Source organism: Orycteropus afer, unplaced genomic scaffold (genome assembly GCF_000298275.1).
Source record: "Orycteropus afer afer isolate SDZICR_OR568_19922 unplaced genomic scaffold, OryAfe1.0 scaffold00308, whole genome shotgun sequence".
Taxonomy (NCBI): Eukaryota; Metazoa; Chordata; class Mammalia; order Tubulidentata; family Orycteropodidae; genus Orycteropus; species Orycteropus afer.
Window position 1 is genome coordinate 2,305,410 of NW_006921895.1, and position 20,185 is coordinate 2,325,594.

At 38.5% G+C, this 20,185-nt stretch overlaps 1 protein-coding gene across 1 annotated transcript in view; it reads left to right on the top strand.

The window, feature by feature from the left end:
* BTBD3 (BTB domain containing 3) overlaps window positions 1–19,524 on the top strand; it is a 41,671-nt gene extending 22,147 nt beyond the window's left edge. The window contains exons 2-5 of the mRNA XM_007951688.2: window positions 13,721–13,991; window positions 14,489–14,579; window positions 15,147–15,265; window positions 18,492–19,524. Of these exons, the coding sequence (XP_007949879.1) occupies window positions 13,849–13,991; window positions 14,489–14,579; window positions 15,147–15,265; window positions 18,492–19,524 (1,386 nt within the window). The 5' untranslated portion in view covers window positions 13,721–13,848. The remainder of the gene's footprint in view (window positions 1–13,720; window positions 13,992–14,488; window positions 14,580–15,146; window positions 15,266–18,491) is intronic.
* Window positions 19,525–20,185: the final 661 nt, after the last annotated feature.

Below are 20,185 nucleotides of genomic sequence, written 5' to 3' on the forward strand. Positions count from 1 at the left end.
TCAAAGCCAAATGTAAAAGTCTTTTTAATTATCCATTTTTTGGATTATTCATATGACTGCTTTCCTCCTTTCATGTGAATTATTGAGAATTTATCATACTTTCCAGTTCATTAAATCAGTAAAGTTCTCTACTGGTGCTAAAAATAAATATGCCAGATCATGAATTGAGAGGTTGAAAAAGACAGCTTTGTCCTAGTAACAGAGTCTTGTTCCTGGTTAACCCATACTTTTCTGGATATGTGAATATCTGTATTACATTAAATTGTAGACGTCTAATGAAGCAAAGCCTTGCTTTGAGCACATGTAGGGGCTTGCTTTAAGTCAAGCTTTAGTATTTTCAGTTGGCCTAGCTGCAAGATGACTGCCATATTAAAATACCACATCTGTGCTTAGACATGTTCAGTAGAGCCCTGGGACATACTTATAGACGCGTAGGTCTTTATCACTGTACCCTGTCTACTCCTGCATCTCTGACAGCTAGAAACAATAAAACTCAGCCTGAGAACATTTTATCCCAGGACGAGTGTGATCCAATATAGGGTTCTAAATGGATCTGGTAATGTTGGCCTTGAACCTCTCTCTTACTTAACAATTAGAAGTTGAGTGTGTGAGTTTGGAACCATTAACTGTTGTTGGAGATACTGGATCAGCCCTCAGAGAACTCGCGGTCTAATTAGACACATTAAGCAAGACAGAATGTCAGCAAACAATGTTTGTGCATTTGGGCATGGAATGGGAGTCTGGCTAGATGCACTGGAAAACCTTTGCTTCCCAAGTCCCAAGGAGACAGTAGTACAGTGTTTGGGCTGCATCAGGAAGAGTGGGTAGGCTTTTATTGATAGCAGGATTATAGGGAAGAAAGGACTAGGAAGATGGCATAAGGCAAGGCCTTGAGGTAGGAAGGCAGTGGGCCACGTTTATAGTGTGGGGATGGCAGTGTTTGCAGCGTGGATAAATGAAGAGACCAAGTCACAGAGCTAATGAAAAGTTGGAGCCAGGTCATGGAGATTCTGAATTCATTGCAAGGCTTATCATTGTGAAAGGGGGCCGGGAATTCCTTCTCTTCTCCCAGTTAGATGCTTGGTCTGTGCTCCTCTGATAAACTAATAAGAGAGACCATCTTCCATTCAAACTGTGTAGCCTCTCCCAGAAGAGCAGTGCAGAGTATAAGTTAAGACTTGGCCACGTGCCATTTAATAAAAACCTTTCTTATTTTCTTTTTGATGTTTATTTTAAATTTTACAAAAGTGTTACCTGGTATGCTATACCAGAAATCTCAGTAGGTTATGGCATCTCTACAGCTGGCTGATAAAATCCTTGTGTTGAGACCTGACACAAATGCAAATTTTGACCATATTCAGAGACTATCTGCTCTTTCTTGGTCTAGTTGCTCATCCTTATGGATTTTGTATGAGACTGTGTGTCTATTAGCTATGGTGAGGTGGTTGCTTCCCTATGTATTATTAAAAATAATAAATACGGTATTTTGACAGTTGTATTGCCACTTTTTGAAGATATATTTTGACTTTAATGCCTTTAATCTGGTCATTATAGTTAAGGTACATACGTAAATACTGTCTGCCTATTGCTACTGATGCAGAGATTGGGGACACTCAAATTTAAAACATATTTCTATGAATTGTTGTTATTAGGTGCCGTTGAGTCTGTTCTGACTCATAGCATCCCTGTGTACAACAGAATGGAAAACTGCCCGATCCTTTGCCATCCTCACAATTGTTGCTTGTTTTAGTCCATTGTTGCAAGCTACTGTGTCCATTTTGTTGAAGGTCTTCCTCTTTTTACCTTTGTATCCCTATTTTACCAAGATGATGTCTTTCTCTAGGAAATAGTTCCTCCTGATAACATGTCCAAAGTATGTAAGATGAAGTCTTGCTATCCTCCCTTTTTTGGAACATTCTGACTGTACTTCTCCCAAGACACATTTGTTCATTCTTCTGGTAGTCCATGGTACGCACATTCCATATTCTTCACCAACACCATAGTTAAAAGGTATTCGTTCTGTTTTGGTCTTCTTTATTCATTGTCCAGTTTTCACATGCATATGAGGTGATCGAAAATACCATGTTAGGCCAGGCAAAATTTAGTCTTCAAAGGAACATCTTTGCTTTTTCATACTTAGAAGAGGTCTTTTTTAGCATATTTGCCCAGTGCAATGCATTGGTTTATTTCTTGGCTGCTGCTTCCATGGACATTGATTGTAGATCCAAGAAAAATGAAATCCTTAAAAATTTCAGTATTTTCTCCATTTATCATGATGTTGTTTATTAGTGCGGTTGTGAGGATTTTTGTTTTCATTATATTAAGATTAGTCAAGGAGTTCCACTGAAGCCTGTCCACCGTAGGTGACCCTGCTGATATCTGAAATATTTGGGTGACATAGCTTCTAGCAGTATGGCAACATACTAGCCACCACAGTACAGCAAACTAACAGACAAGTGGTGGTTTCTATCAGTAGTCCTCCTTTCTAAGTGAGAATTTTTGAGCATTATTTTTAAGGGCAATTGAATTATTTTATTCTATACACTGTGTGGTACGAGTACTACCCTACTTGTATAGTACCTCTTAAATTAGAAAAAAAAGGCTTGCTGAATATGTTATTAGAATTGAGTTTTTGTTTGGAATACCTTATTTTCTTAGTTCTGACACTTGGGACCAAGATAAATATAGAACCTCTTCAAATTTTATTCCAACAGCTTGAGAGATAGAAGCAACTGGGAGTACTTTATCTGTGCCAAATCATTATTTCCTGAAGCAAGTGGAGAAAGTCTCTGAATGTTTCTTGATGCTGATGCAGTTAAGGTTATGGCAACATTGGTGGTAGTCCCCCACTTAATGACAGGGTTCTGTTCCGAGGATTCCATCACAAGTTGGTTCTGACATGTTTAATACCTCTTTTTTGGTTTAGTTTTTGTCATTACATTTTATTTTCAGTATCTCTAGAATTCTGATCTTTTAATATCTACGAGTAAACATCTGAGAATGATAATGTCAGCAAGTTACATACTGCAACATTATATGTAGTACATATTACTAATGATAAGATGTACCAAAAAATCAAAACAGATGACCATCCATGGGGTTCATCATAACTCAAGTACATCTGCAGTTAGGGACTACTCGTATAGTGTACCTTTTGTATTATATCCTTCACACAAACACACACACACACAAACATGGGGAATTATATACTTTAATGCTAATTAAAAGTAGCAGAAAACTTTTTTTTTTTTTTTTTAATTTGGACTTAGAATAGATTTTATTTTGAATTTTTGGCAGAAGCTAGTTTTTATAGTATTCCTCTGCCACAGGCTTCTAATTCTAGTTGAAGTTTTTGTTAGGGAATATTATTTTGAGCTTAGAATGTGCCTTTTTCATTTTCATTGATGGTATCTATTCCAGCAGAAGATGTGTTAGAAGTCGGATGTGACGGTACCTTGTAACTTCATGGGTATTTGTGTTTTTCCATAGCAGAATTTCTCAGATATCATTCAGTGTAGCAGACCTCTTATTTTCAGATCTTGCATTGAGTGACTAAAATAATCAGAGTTCATCCTGATCACATACGTTGTAAAAATAAAGTAGTAAGGTCTTTTGTTAAATACTAATTACTTGAAGTCCTTGTAAATGATCTTGACTAGTGATGGTCAAACATAACATTGGAGAGTAATCCTTTCTCTGTGGTTTTGCGAAAATAAAAAATGACTTGATAACTTTTTTTTTGGACTTGTCTTTCCCAAACATTTTCTGTTCATTCTAAAATGATAAAAATTTTGAATCTAGGATAATTTTAATAATTATTCAGGTTGTTGTTTTTTTTTCTTTTTGGGGGGTTGCAAATTGAAGGCTTTGTTGTTGTTGTTGTTATGTGCCATCGAGTCAGACGCAACTCATAACAACCCCTCCTTGGGTTTCCGAGGCAGTATCACTACGGAAGTAGATTGCCTAACCTTCCTTCCGAGGAGTGGCTGATGGGTTTGAACCGCCAGCCTTCTGGTTAACAGTCAAATGCCTTAGGCACTATGCCACCAGAGCTCCTAATTGAAGGCTAGAGGCATTTATTTCTAATAAGGACATAGCACACATTTAGCAGACTTAAATTTGGGAATCTTTTTTGTTTCCTATAAGCTTTCTCACTAAGAATTGTGGATGTTGGGAAATTTGGCTGTGTTACTTGGAACCTTGGTCATAATCAGGACTAATATAGGATATCTGGTAGTTTGGGGATTATCTGGATTCTCTCTTCTCATTCCATATGCTCAGTAGAAAATGGTGACATTTCCATTAAAGTAAGACCATTTTTTTTTTTTTTTTGGTAAATATATAAGCATCATCATGATAAATGGAGAAAAATAATTGAAATAGCCAAGGATTTCGTTTTACTTGAATTCATAATCAATGCCCATGGAAGCAGCAGTCAGGAAATCCAATGCCATCTTGTGTTGGGCAAATCTGATGCAAGAGGCCTCTGTGAAGTGTTAAAAAGCAAAAGTATCACTTTGAGTACTGAAGGATGCACCTGACCCAAGTCTTGGTCTTTTTGACCTCCTCCTATGTGTGTGAAAACTGAACAGTGGATAAGGAAGACTGAAAAAGAGTTAATGCCTTTTAATTAATGGCATTGGCAAAAAATATGGGCTGTACCATGGACTGCCAGAAGAACAAACAAATCTGTCTTGGAAGGAGTACAGCCAGAATGCTCCTAAGAAGGGAGGATGGTGAGACTTTGTCTTACATCCCTCAGACATGTTATGAGGAGGGACCAGACTCTGGAGAAGGACTCATGCTTGCTAAAGTAGAAGGTCAGTGAAAAAGAGGAAGACCTTCCATGTGATGAACTGATACAGTGGCTGCAACAATGGACTCAGACATAGCATTTATTGTGAAGATGGCTCAGGACTGAGCAGTCAGTGTTTTATTCTGGTGTAGGTAGGATCGCTATGAGTTGGAACCAACTGGACTGCCTAACAACACAAGTTAGAAGGACTTTGGATTTTAAGGATCTAACTGTGGAGATACTTCCTAATACCAGAAAAAAATATAACCAGCCAAAGTAAAATATATCTGTTAACAAAATGTTTTTTCATCAACTGACCAAAATGTGTATTTTCTACCTGTGTTAACAGATGATCTGGAGAAAGCCACAGAAGTGGTTGGGTGAGGTTATTGTGTTCTGTTATTTTCAGTCAGATTGATACTCCTTGTTGAGCAGAGTAGCTTCCTTGCTGATCTTCTCAGAAGAGACCTTGGGAAGGCCTGATTTTACTTTTCTTTGGATAATTTGTTTGCAAGTACCTAGGAGACAGTCATATATAAATGAGATCATTTTAATAATATATCTCTCCCATAAACTAACATTTTAATATCAATTTTATTTGTTTGAAAATAAGCAATAACTTAGTCATTTACTTCCATGTTAAATATGTAGGTTAATAAATCCTAGATTGCTTGGTAAAATAATTTTAACATACAAAATATCTTCAGCAAGTAATACTGAGGGAGTAATATTACTCAGGGCTTCTACTAATCAGTTTGGTGGTGCAGCAGTTATGCCCTTGAATACTAACTGAGAGATTGGTGGTTTGAATCCAACTGGCCCCTCAGTGAGAGAAAGACTTGACCATCTCCCAAGTAAAGGTTACAGCCAGGAAAACCCTATGGGTCAGTTCTCTCTCCAACGGGGCAGCTTTGAGTTGGATTCAACACAATGGCATCCAACGTCACTACTAATCAGTTTAATGTATATGTAGGAGTATGTGCCATGAGAAACTATTAGAAATGTGCCTGCTAATTTTGAAGCTCTTACCAGTTCAGACAATGGAAATTCTTATTTTGGGATTTCCATCCAGACTTTCTACCATATCATTGGTTGTCATAGTAGCAGTCTCAATTGAGAATTTTGATATATACTTTAGTAAATGACTATTTGATGAAAGTTCAATTATTCTAATGTAGTTCAGCCAGTATTCGGAGCCATCATCTTGCCTAGTTATTAACCAGTCTGAAGAAGAGATTCTCTCTGTGGAATTGTGTTTTGTTCCTTATTTTACTGACTGTAAGATGTATGGGTATTTTCAGTCACCTCATATGCATGTGAGAGCTGGACAATGAATAAGGAAGACTGAAGAAGAGTTGATACTTTTGAGTTGTGATGTTGGCAAAGAATACTGAAAGTACCGTGGACTGCTAAAAGAGAGAACAAATCTGTCCAGGAAGAAGTGTAGCCAGAATGCTCCTTGGAAGCAAGAATGGCAAGATTTCGTCTCACCTGCTTTGGTTATGTTATCAGAAGGGACCATTCCTTGGAGAAGGATATTATGCTTGGTACAGTGGAGGGTCAGTGAAAAAGGGGAAGGCCCTCAATGTGACGGACTGACACAGTGGCTGCAGTGGTGGGCTCAGGTATGGCAAGGATCGTGAGGCTGGCACAGGACTGCACAGTGTTTCATTCTGTTGTACACAAGGTCGCTGTGAGTCGGAGACAACTTGTTGGTGCCTAACAACAACAACAAGATGTATAGGATCACTGTGAGTCAGAATTGACCACAGTGTGTTTGTGGGTTTTTGTTCTTTTTCCTTTATAAAGTGTCATAAATTTAAAGAATGTTACTGTTTTATGTCCATGGGGCAGTTCTGCTCTGTCGTATAGGGTTGCTGTGAGTCAGAATTGAGTTACGGCAGTCTCAAAAAAACTCACTCACTGCCGTCAAGTCGAATCCGACTCATAGTGACCCCTCCTTGGGTTTCCGAGGCAGTATCACTATGGGAGTAGATTTCCCAGTCTTCCCTCTGAGGAGTGGTTGGTGGGTTTGAACCTCCAGGCTTCTGGTTAGCCATCAGATGCCTTCTTTGGACCTTGGGGTTCCAGATTTAAAATACAATCCAAGGTAACTGGAACTCAGTGTGGTGAAAAGGAGGACTTGGGAAAACTATCCAGGAGCCTCATTATTGTAGACAACACTGAGGTATGTCTTGCCCATCTGCTTCTCTTAATAATGAGTGTTGGTGCTAGAATACAAACTAGGTCATCGTTGAAAGAGGCCAAATTGAGTTGCTTTTACTTACAGACAAAAGAGATCTGGTGATGGTGTGGCTAACCAAAAGTTGGAGAAAATGAGGAAGTCTGCTTCCATAAAGATTTACAACTTTGGAAACCCTGTGGGGGGTCACCACAAGTCGGAATTGACTTGATGCCAGTGGATTTTACTTACAGAGATGGCTGGGTAGGTAGACAGACTACTTGAAGCTGTGAGCTGTCTCAGGATGTGGGTACAGCAGGACATCAGCCAGCAGAGGGCCTCAGGGAGGTTTGTAGCCCATAATGGAAGTCCAACCTGGAATGTGGGCTCTAGAAAAAGGATTTTGGAAATAAAGCTGTAAGATCTAGGCATTGGGTGGGGACTTGATCACAACACAAAACATGAATCTTGATGATTGAACCTTGCCTACAAAGTAAGAGCAAGATCCACAACAGCCGGGGACCTGCTTGGCCTGTGTGTGGGTCCAGAGCATTCAGAAGGGATGAAATGTCAGTCACTGTGAAGATTGGATAGTATCAGGGCAGGAATCCAGGCTAATCTTTTGAGTTTTGGTGTTTTGAGGATTGCATCACAAATAGTGCTTCCTACTTTAGGTATAATTGCTCCTAATAGGGAGGATTCACTTTTGTGTCCAGTGTTTTTAACTTTTATCAAAATGCTTTCACAAACATAATCTTGCCTTCACAGTAAGCCTGAGAGAGGGGAGGTGGGTGTAATTATCTCATTTGGCAGATAAGGAAAATGAAGCTCACAGATACTAAGTAACTAACCTAAAGGTCATTTGCTGTTGGCTCTTGCTTTCTTCACTATACCATGCTGCCAACATTTGACTCCATATTTATTTCCAAATTTAGAAAACATATAGTCTATTTTCCAGCAGCTGTGCCTATCTTTAGGGACTGCCTACATTTTGTCACTTCCTTTTTACCTCCCAAATCGCAAATATAACTTTGGCTTAGTAGAGAAGGGAACAATAAGCAAAAATACAAAAGGCTATTTGATCATGACTTACAGGTTAAACTAGTCTCCTCTGTTAATTTCGGTCAACACTTTTCGGATGTGGTTCATATTTCTTCCCACCTTGCTTATACTTCAGTTAACCTCACTGTGTTGTAGCTGTTTAGGTGTTTTGCAGTAAACCACATACAAGTCAGACTAGGAGTCTGGAGTTACAGCAAGTTAAGCTAGCATTGCCAGTGTTAGAACAACAAATGGGCCTTTAGTTGTTGACAGAATTTGTTGGTGTTAGCCATGAATGGCTGCTTTTCTAACTTTTGTTTTACCTCAGAGCTTCTTCTGTGTTAGGCTTTTACGTTCCTTCTTGTTAGAATTCTTCTCCATTTATTTCAGGAAATATCTGCCAGCCTCCTTTCCTGTAGTGTGCCTCCTGCAGGGATGTGGGCTACAGATCTTAATGGTTTTCAACTTTGTAATTTTTGCACATGTATTTTCCTATTAAAGTAGATGAGAAACATGAAGATACAGCATTATGTGGGAATAATTACTATGGGTAAAAGTTGGAGTAAGTGGAACAAACAGGACAGGAAATCTGCCTTCCATTCTAGGCATTACCTTACCAAGTAACTATGGACTTTGCACAAATCCCTTCATCTTCTGGACACCCATTTGCCTTATCTGAGACAGAGTTGTGTTAAATAATTTGTAGAATTCCTTTCAGATCTAAATTTTATTCAAGTCCCCAAACAGAATACACAGATTGTACTAAATAAAAGTAGGATGGCTGGCAAACCTTCCAGCACTGAAAAGGATGATCGAAGTGAGCTTTAAATTCTGTTGGCAATGAATGGAAAGAGATAAAGGTGATGCAGCTTTCTGGCAATGATAAAAATCATCTGAAACCCCCTGTTAAGTAGCTAACCTTTTAAGGTTGGTTCTTTATCTTGTTTGCCATTGGATCCCCCACACCTAATACACAATATGATCAGAATGTTATATTTTGGGAACACTTTATAAAGGATTAAAGGTCTTCTTGATCCATTTACCTCATTAGAGTACATTAACCATGTCTCAAAACAGTTCTGAAATTCAAGAGGTGTTGGAGAAAGTAATAGAATCCTAGTTGGAAAGAAATACTAGAGGTAAAAATTTGGCAATAGATTATAAGCAGGTATTCCTTATTATCTTTCAACTCCATGGGTGATGTTTCTGGGTTAAAGACTTGATAAATAGGGTTTTAACTTTAGGTTTTAATGTCAAGGGGAAAAGGAGGCCAAATTAGGATTTAATGTAGTGGACTGTGGAAATGAAGGCAAGGAACAAAATGACACTGATGTTTTGTATATAGATTTTCATAGCATTTATTGTGTTCTGGGTCACCGAGTAATCTGAGAGGCAGATGAAAGCTATGGCTTCTCTTTCCAGAAAAATAATTACATACTCCTAATTTTGCATGTAATTTTTACTATGCCACATTGCTAATCTTTGAAGTAGAATTGTGAAGTACATTACTTAAAAATATTAAGTGGCATGTCTTCACAGGTGCATTTTTTAATCTTACATTTTTCCCACTAAAATTATCTCTGCTGTCATCCTTTAATATAGTCTGGACTTGAACTTCTTTCCCAGAGGATGAGCAGGTATTTTGGGGTACCTTAGTTGGCTGCCTATTCATCTGAACCTTAGAATTTTGCTATTTAGGTGACTCAAATGGTTTGTGCCCTACAACTGACCTAAAGGTTGATGGCTTGAACCCATCCTATACTATGGGAGAAAAGACCTGGTGATCTGCTGTTGTTAACATTACAACCAGGAGAACTCTATGAAGTAGTTCAACTCTGTAACACATGGGGCAGGTCTCCATGAGTCAGAATTGATGCAGTGGCAACAACAACCACATTAGAAGAATTTCAGAACAAGAGATGAAGGATTATTAGTTAAGTTTTATGTCTAAAACTAAGTTAAATTACAGGTATCCCTCTTTATTGACGCTTTGCAGATAATATGTTTTTTACAGATTGAAGGTTTGTGGTAACTCTGAGCCAAGGAAGTCTGTCAGCGCCATTTTTCCAACAGCAGGTACTCATTTCGTGTCCCTGTGTCACATTTTGGTAATTCTCACAATATTTCAAACTTTTATAATGCTATTGCATACTTGATAGACTATAGTGTAAACATAACTTTTATGTGCACTGGGAAACGATAAATTTTGTGTGACTTGCTTTATTGCGATATTAGCTTTATTGCAATATTTGCTTTATTACTGTGGTCCAGAGCTATAGCTGCAATATCTCCAAGGTATGCCTGTATTTTGAGTTTATTTGTTCATTGACTTGATAATTGAGTGAAAAATGTGATGTCAGATACTGATAGTGAATCAAGACACTATAGAATTCTTTAGTTTAATCTGTACTAGGTTTTCACAAACTTATATTACCTGAAGGCTCTTGTTAAAATTCAGACTCTGATCCAGCATCTCAATCTAGGGTTAGGTGACATTCTACATTTCTGAGACACCTAGGTAAGTGGTGATGCTGCTGCTGTTCCTAATCTACACTTTGAGTTGCAGGGACTTAAGTTACTTGCCTTATTGCTATGGTAAGAAAATAGGACTCTCAAGTTTTCTTGTGCTTGATTTTATTAAAATTTTCATGCTTTTCCAGATTGGCTACAAAAATTAAAGTTTTTCGAAAAACATAAGGTTTCTTTTCTTACAGTGTAGAACGTGGTTTTAAAACAGTCACACGCATCAGTCCTGCTTCCCGCCCCCCAAGAGTGATGATTTCCCTCTTTGCAGGGCTGTTCTAGGTGTTTCAAATTTGTTGTTGTTGTTATTAAGTGCCATCGAGTCGGCCCCGACTCATAGCGACCCCTCCTTGGGTTTCCACGGCAGTATCCCTACGGAAGTAGGATTGCCCAACCTTCCTTCCAAGGAGTGGCTGGTGGGTTTGAACCGCCAGCTTTCTGGTTAGCAGTCCAGTGCTTTAGCCACTATGCTACCAGAGCTCCTGTTTCAAATTTAGCACTATTTTATTTACCTAACATTTTCAGGCTTATCTATAACATTTAGTTTTCCAAATTTCTGAAGTCTTAAATTTCAGAAAAAGGATTTTCTAAAACTATTCCATGCACTTTTTTTCTTTAAACTTACTGGTGTAAGAGCCATATTTTTTGGAAGCTGTCTTGGTGAGGGGTGTTGGGTTGTATACAAAATGAATAAAAACCATAATCTTCTAAGTTTTGTGTCTTCTTTTATGCTTTTTCAATTTTGTTCCTGTTCAGCTGCCAGTTATTAGTATGCTGCCTCTACGTGACTCTCTTCCCTTTCCATGCTACTTCATTGCTTAGGAGGTCTGGCAGTGCAGTGGTTAAGGCTGCTAACCAAAAAGTCTGTGGTTCAAACTTGCCATCCATTCTGTGGGAGAAAGATGATGAGGCAGTCTCCTGTAAAGATTTGCAGCCTTGATAACTAGGTTTTATAAAAATATAAATGGGATTACTGTCAGCCAGCAGGACCTGCCTATTGTAGGGGCTTCTTAGGGGGAAGCAGTCAGAAAGTTTAGTAGCATTTGAGCAGGAGAGAACTCCTTGGCTTAAACCATATTCTGAATAGTTGGGGAGTCCATTTGTTTCTTTTCCATGTATTTCTCAAAAACTAGTTTTGGATCTCTTTCTCCAGCACTGTGTTTTAGTGTGTTTGAAGATGATTTGGAATGTAGGTATATATGTGTGTGGTAGCCATGCAAGTAGGAATAAAATAATTGTAATAAATAGGCAGCAGTTCAGGGTCTATCTACAGTGGGAATGGGCATCCTGTGCCAAAGATGGTTCTCTTACAGTATGCGTCGCAGTTGCTTTGCAAACAGTTTTAAGAAAAATAGTAATGACAGGAAAGGGGGTAGGCCTTGATTCAACTTTAGTGACTTAAGATCCTAGGGATGCAAAGTCTGATTTCTGGCATGTTATCTTTAGTAGATTATTAGTTATAATACTCAACAATAGTAGCTCCGTTTGTTGAGCCCTCACTTCTGTCAGGCATTCATTATTCAGATGTATGTTTTGCAACAAACAGGGCTGTGGTCATGATGGGTGAATGAGATTGGAGGGGAGCAAATGGCTGCTGCGCATTGAACAAATGAGAGTAATCCAAATAGAGAAGAGGGAGATTAAACCTCCTCATTAGCTCCTCTTTCCAAATAAATAAGCATGGGCCGAATCTACCGCAAATGTTTGTGCTTTTTCTTACTTACCAAGGCTAGAAATCAATTGTTGGAGAATTCACATCTATGAGAAGCACAAAGTAAGTGCTTTATATTCTTCTGATTGAAAACAGAGAGGGCTTGTTTGCATTTCAGCCAGGCAGCATCAGAACGTGTATCACTTTGAGTAGGCTTATTACTGGTTTTGTGTTATGAATTGTGCATCATAGTCTTTAAATTTAGGACAAAGCTAAGTGCAGCCATACGTTTAAGGTGGATTTTGAGTACCTGAACAGGCTGCATCTGGCCTGTTTTATATATTTTTAGTGAGTTAAACCTTTTAACACTGATTACCAGTTTTGTCTCATTTCAATCTTATTTGTAACTCTAGAATTTGTTTTCTGTTTCAGCACAGCTCAGCATACTGTTAGAAATGCTAGTCTAATTAACAGTATTTTGTGATCTGGGATTGCTGTCAAAGATCATTATAGGAGCTAGAAAACATTGGGAGGTAAACTGAATGCATGACCTCATCTCCCTTATTTTGCACTAGAATAGAACATAAATTCAAAGAAACTGGGAAGGGGGGTGGAAAGTACATCCCTCCTTTTAATCTGTAATAAATGTGTTTAGTATGTTTTTGCTATTCATAATCTCTTTTAGCTTTTAGACGTCAGTATTCTGTTGAAACATTCAAAACTAATGCTGCTGAGAAAAAGCTTTTGCTAGAGATATAGAGCAGCTATTAGTCCATACCCTTTGTTAATTGATCCTGCTTGTTTCATGGGGGAAATAAAAATGTTATGTTTACCTGAAGAGAAATCTGTGGGCATAAACTCTCCTCTTCCTGATCTCATATATGTTTCATGTGTTGTTTATCTTACTTAAATATACACTAGGCAAAGTGCAACTGCTGTTCCTTTAATATTATAACTATGCACGTTACAATAGGTGTCACTGTTTTGCTTGGTCCAATCATGATCGGTGACTTCAGCTATTGGCTCCAAGCACTGGCTGGCTGACTCCATCTGCAGGGCTGTAACACCTACTCTCCTCCGATCCATTCACCACACAACTTCAGCTGGCTGAGCAGACACGCGCGGCTCCAGCAACATCTTGCTAACCTAATTCAGAAAACAAGTGCTGCGGCTCTGTGCCTGTCATCTTCTCTCAGTGTAGCATTTCCAGGTGATCTAGGAAACTGGGTGATTTTTATGAACAAGTAAGAGAAACAGGAATCATGATGGGGATGTATTTAACAGACCAAGTACTGGATAAAACTTAAAGCCAGTTTCTAGTCAACATAGTGAAAAGGTCACCTTGCCTGGCTGAGAAAAGAAGCAAAATACCAGCTTGTTGGTTTCTGTTAACAGCTCGTGCTAGCCTCGTTTCCTTGATGTTCGTACCAATTTGGGATATCTAGCTATAGAGAGAGACATACTGTACTCATGGTAGATGACAAGGAAAAGAACATGAAATGTCTCACCTTCTTCTTGATGCTTCCAGAGACCGTAAAGAACAGGTCCAAGAAAAGCTCCAAGAAAGCAAATACCACGACCACCAGCAGCAGCAGCAGTAAGTTGCCCCCGGTTTGCTATGAAATTATTACCTTGAAGACTAAAAAGAAGAAGAAGATGGCTGCTGATATATTCCCCCGTAAAAAACCAGCTAACTCCAGCACCACCACTGTCCAGCAGTACCACCAGCAGAATCTCAGCAACAACAACCTTATTCCAGCCCCGAATTGGCAGGGTCTTTATCCCACCATTAGAGAAAGGTAAGTGCCGGGTCAGCGTATTTACTTTAAAAGTTTTCCTGTGTTGAAGTTTCTGCTTTTGCCCAACCTGTAATGTATTTTAACAAAAATCTGGGTTTCCTCTTTTCCCAGAAGCTTTTATTGGTAATGGAAAACTGCCTTGTATCATTTCCAAAACAGTACAGCTGTTTTCCTCTTAGATAAAAATGTTTTTGCAAGCTGTAACATTTAACTGACAGGGTTGTGTCTATGGGCCATAGAAGATGAAAATCTTTTATTTATCCTTAGCTTTGTGAAAAGTTTAGACAACTTTTTTTTTTTTTTTTAACTTTAGTTACTTCCCATATGTTTGCAATGATTACAAACACTGTTGTTTAGTTAAAACCTTTACTTGTTTGTTTGCCCTGAAGTCATTAAATTGTTGCTTAGCTTTCAGATCTTCTGTGGGTTTTGTATGTGGGAGAGGGGGCATTAAAAATGCTAAATGCTGTAAATTAATAAGTTGCTTCTGTTTATAGAAATGCGGTGATGTTCAATAATGATTTGATGGCAGATGTACATTTTGTGGTTGGGCCACCAGGTGGGACTCAGCGGTTGCCAGGACACAAAGTAAGCAACAGCTGCATTACTGGTTTAGACCTGAGACTTACAAAGAGGGACCTTCTTTGTGGGCCTGGAACTTGGGGTGGGCAGCTTGCTGATGGCAGGCAGTGCATGTCTCGCCCAGTCACATAGAAAGCCCAGACTCTTCAGAGGGTTTTGGCCACGCTAAATTTTTTCTTTGTCTCCTTCTGTTCTGCTTTTATCCCGCACAAAACATGCCCTCTTCACTCTGCAGTCATGGGATAAGATCTCTGAAGTTGTTGTGACAGGTTAGGAAAGTCATCTATTTACCCTTCTCTAGACATCAGTCAAATAAGCTTTGTATTTTTTTTTTTTTTTCATTTATTTTTTAATGAGGGAAATTGTGCATTAATCCTTTAAAGCCTTGAGAGAATTAGCAGCGTAGAAACTGGTTTGTGTGAATATCTTAGGCTTTCACAGCACGATATGTCGCACCTTGGCTTTTTCAAAGAAGAGGTTTAGGTGCTCTGTTCTTAGAGTTGTTTTTCTAGATTGATTTGCTGAAAATACATTCAATTTAGTGCATGAAATAAGATTTCCCTTTCTCCACAGTATGTTTTAGCTGTTGGGAGCTCTGTGTTCCATGCAATGTTTTACGGAGAACTTGCTGAGGACAAAGATGAAATCCGTATACCAGATGTCGAACCTGCTGCTTTTCTCGCTATGCTGAAGTAAGCATCGTTCATATGTTGGGAGTTTGTTTATGCTGTATTTGTGCTCTGCGGGGCTCACGGTTAAATAGGAGTTCTGGGAAACAGAAATGGAAACAATGATGAAGAGAGAGGGTGCTGCTTACCTTGTAAATATTTTTGGAGAAAACTACTGTGCATCCTTCAGCAGAAGCATATGGAATGATGCAGGCTTTTATAATCACGCCTTGACTTAAGATTTCAGGACAAGTGGCATGAATAGTGATTTGACTTTTAATGACTTATTAAAGAAAAATTGCTGTGATTTAAACATTGTTTAATAGACTATGTTCTCTCAGAAAGCTTTGTGAAAAAGTCTTTATATAAATGATATTTTTGCTTCAAAACACTATAAATTACATGCTTTGTTTAAATAGTACCAGTTAGGATATTTCTCAGTTCTATAAAGGTTGCTGTCAACAAATGGAAAACTTATCTTTTGAAATTATCTGATCTTTGTGCACATATATGCATACGTTTTTAAATATGAATATTCTTAAATAAATCAGATATCTTTTTTCAAGGATAAGAAACATTTACATTTGACATTAGAAATTTTTGAAAGATACAGTTTTCTCTAGTCTATATGGATATAGATAGAAAACCTTTAATTTTAAATCAGATCTAAAGCTGTAAGATACATTATGCATTTATGAAAAATAATTTTACATCTAGTTAGACTTTTTCAGAATCTAATAAATGTTAAACTCGGTAAATAGAGTGGCCTGTTTTATCAAGTACTGGTGTTGTACAGTGTGACAGTCTACAATGTGATTTTAGTCCAATGATTATTCTAAATAATACTAAACAATTTTTCTTAATCCTTATTCTACTGCACAAAGTTATATCAGAGTTCAAGGTTATGTGCTGCTGTAGGGATTGCAGTTCATTGGATAAATACAATGCTTATTGAACAAACTGGGCAGTAATCCTATAAAGAGTTAAAATGTTGATAAGTGTTGTCTGCTGTCTACTGCAAAAAAGGTATCATAATTCGTTTTCAGATGTAAACATACTTAATTTTTTACTTATATTGTAGTTCTGAAATCTAATTGTTACTGACTACAACTTTTACAGTGGAGCTCTGGTGGTAACAGTGATTACGTGCTTGGCTGCTAATCAGAAAAGGTCAGCGATTCGAACTCACCAGTGGGCTACAGGGAAATTAAAGAGAAGTGAGCATATAACATCAAAATACAAACTAAGACACCTTTTCATACCAACCAACACTTCGTGATCTTTACAGTCCTTTAGAAATACACGTGGAGAAAACAAGTTCACCTGCAAAGGTTTTTGTTTGTTTTGTTTTTGCCAGTGAAGTCACAGCTTTGTGTATTTGACAGTGTTCCTTGGCTGCTCAGGAGAATACTAGCCCTTATGTAGCTTTGTGACTTCACTGCAGGCAAGTAAATTGTTGCATTATTCCAGAAATACAAATAATTAAGAAATGGGAGCAAGAATCTTAAAGAATTATATTTTGCCTAAGCCATTGGATTCCTTGTTTAATAAGTATCTTATCTCACAGAGAGATGTCTTGTCTAGAGTGTATTGTTGTTATAGCTTTTTAGAAATTATGCGTTCGGTACATGTAAAGTAGTAAAAATCAGGAATGTGGAAATATGCCATTTACCATTATGCTATAGTTGGTTAGGTCAGTACCATACTGTCATCCGAGCTGGTGGTGGCCAGATTTTCCTCATTCTAGAATTATGGGGGATAGTCAGTATTCCTAGAAAGGGGGCTGTTGAGTAAAAGGAAGGGCTGCTCACTTAATAGTTACAGGGTAAGAGGGACAATGTGCTGACCATGCTCCAGTCCTCCCCATGCTCCCCAGTGCTCCTGGCAGAGCCATCACTAAGCTGCAGGAGTGGTGTCTGGTGGCCCTGCCAATGGTAGCTGGCTCAGCCTATCTGAGCAGAGAAAGGGCTTCCTAGCAGCAAATGTGCAGCTTCTGATTGTGACTGTGGAGAATTTTCTCATTGCTATCCTTGTAGTTTTATCCTTTCTTACAGAAGGCAGTCCTGATTTCTTAAGTTTTATGTGTTCCACTAAAGTGAAATACTAGAGAAAAACTTCAGAGGAAGTAGCTTTACTTAGCTAGAAAAAATTTTAAAATAAAGTGTTATCAGTATGTATTTTTTACTCACAGGTAGTTCTCACTGTCTGTCTCTTATGCCAGCTATAGCAGTCTAAAAGAAGCAACTGATTTCTACCTTTATATAACATTTTAGGGATCAGCCACCATCCCCCAAATACAGAGAAGTATTTCTTCTCCATAAGTGGGATTAGTTTACAGTAGTATAGAAATAAGTACATGTTTACGGTTTCATCTATTGATTAAATATATCTGGAAATGACGTATTCTTGAATTCTGAAAGTGGAAGGAGTGTGTGAGGGAGAGGGATGAGTTTGAAATTTAAAAAAAAAAAAAAAGCACCAGATACAAAGCTTGTGTTGAATTCTCTCTAATGTTATCAGAAGATAGCATTGGGATCCATATTTGATAATCCATTGAACTTAGAACTACTTGAAAAATGCCTATTTAATCTTGTTTTATGTTTAGGAAAAATCCAAATCAACACTTGATTAAAGCACCCAGGCATTTGTTTCTATCTGAATGCGCAGAAAGATTTTAAAATAAACTATGAGTGTTGCTACTAAGACATAAGGGACTGTACTTTGATGAAATATAACATACACAAAACCACTGCCGTTGAGTCAGTTCTGCCTCAGAATGACTCTTTAGGACAGAATAGAACTGCCCCATAGAGTTTCCAAGGCTGTAAATCTTTTTGGAAGCAGATTGCCTCATCTTCCTCCCACAGAGCAGCTGATAGGTTTGAACCACCAACCTTTTGGTTAGCAATCAAAATATAATAAAGGTAACAGAATTTTGCAGCTTTTTTCCCTAATACTGTCTGTGCTATGTGATTCTTTGTCAATCCTGATATCATCTGTTCTCGTTGAGAACATACTGAATGCAGCTTATAAAATATAGGCAAGAATAGCAACAAAAACCTAATGTCTTTAATCACATAAACGTACTACTGAGTTCAAATATTAATAATTTATGAATATATTTCAGATGTTCCTTAAGCATTTTCAAGGATAATTTTCTTGGAGTTAACGTGAAAGTAATTTCATCTTTTCACGCTGGATGCTCTCATTTTATGAGAGTTCTGCTTACATGCTGTGCACTTCCTTTCAGGTACATCTATTGTGATGAAATTGACTTGGCTGCTGACACAGTGCTGGCCACTCTTTATGCTGCCAAAAAGTACATTGTCCCTCACCTTGCCAGAGCCTGTGTTAATTTCCTGGAAACCAGCCTGAGTGCCAAGAACGCCTGTGTGCTTCTCTCCCAGAGTTGCCTGTTTGAGGAGCCAGACCTGACCCAGCGTTGTTGGGAGGTGATCGACGCCCAGGCCGAGTTAGCTCTCAAGTCTGAGGGATTCTGCGATATTGACTTCCAGACCCTAGAAAGTATCCTTCGCAGGGAAACTCTGAATGCCAAAGAAATTGTGGTTTTCGAGGCAGCTCTCAACTGGGCTGAAGTAGAATGCCAGCGACAAGATCTAGCCTTGAGCATCGAAAATAAACGCAAAGTCCTTGGGAAGGCACTTTACTTGATCCGAATACCCACAATGGCCCTTGATGATTTTGCAAATGGTGCTGCACAGTCCGGAGTTTTAACTCTCAATGAGACCAATGACATTTTTCTCTGGTACACTGCAGCCAAAAAACCAGAGTTGCAGTTTGTGAGTAAAGCCCGCAAGGGCCTTGTCCCCCAGCGCTGTCACCGCTTCCAGTCTTGTGCCTATCGGAGCAACCAGTGGCGTTATCGAGGCCGCTGTGACAGTATCCAGTTTGCAGTGGATAAAAGGGTGTTCATCGCTGGCTTTGGCCTGTATGGTTCCAGCTGTGGCTCTGCAGAATATAGTGCCAAGATTGAACTCAAGCGGCAGGGTGTTGTCCTGGGGCAGAACTTGAGCAAGTATTTCTCAGATGGCTCTAGCAATACGTTCCCCGTGTGGTTTGAATACCCAGTGCAGATTGAACCAGACACCTTCTACACAGCCAGCGTGATCCTCGATGGCAATGAACTCAGTTACTTTGGACAGGAAGGCATGACGGAGGTTCAGTGTGGCAAAGTGACCGTGCAGTTCCAGTGCTCCTCAGATAGCACCAATGGCACTGGGGTCCAGGGAGGGCAGATCCCCGAACTTATATTCTATGCTTGAAAACTCATTTCCCTAAGCAGTGTGAGCTGTTGTGAAGTGCACATCTGGTTCCTACTTGCTTGATGCTTAGCTCATCTGCAGATATATGATCAGCGCAGGTGATTGGTAATGAATGAAGCTATATGCAGTTTCTCATTTCTTTTAATCGTGTACAGGCAAAAATGCAGCATTCAGCTTTTAACTATATGCTTAAAAGAACCAAGCTCTTATTTTTAGAATACATCTGTATATCTAGAGAGGTTCTGTGCTCTTTCAGCTGCCCTATTGGTCTTAGTTTTGTTCCTTTTACGAAATATTTGGAATCACCTCAAATTTCCTTTTGGGCTTTATAAAATAGCCCAAAATAATAATGACAAGAGTTAATTAAACAGAACTCCCCCACCACCCTAAAAAGGGTAAGCTTCAGCATACAATTTTGAAAGATGTTTTGCTTCATAATAATTTAGAAAGTAGACAGTATCATGTTTGGCTTGTATTTCATTCCTTTTAAATTCTTTGCTTCTGGGCTTTGCTTTCTTTTTAAATCCTAAATGTATAATGTTACATATTAAACACTACAAAGCATCAGTGTAAAATAGAGAAAGGAAATTAAGAAGTTAAGTGTTTTTGTAAGCTATGATTTCTGCTGCAAGCAGATTTATATTCTTAGTTTAGAAGCCAA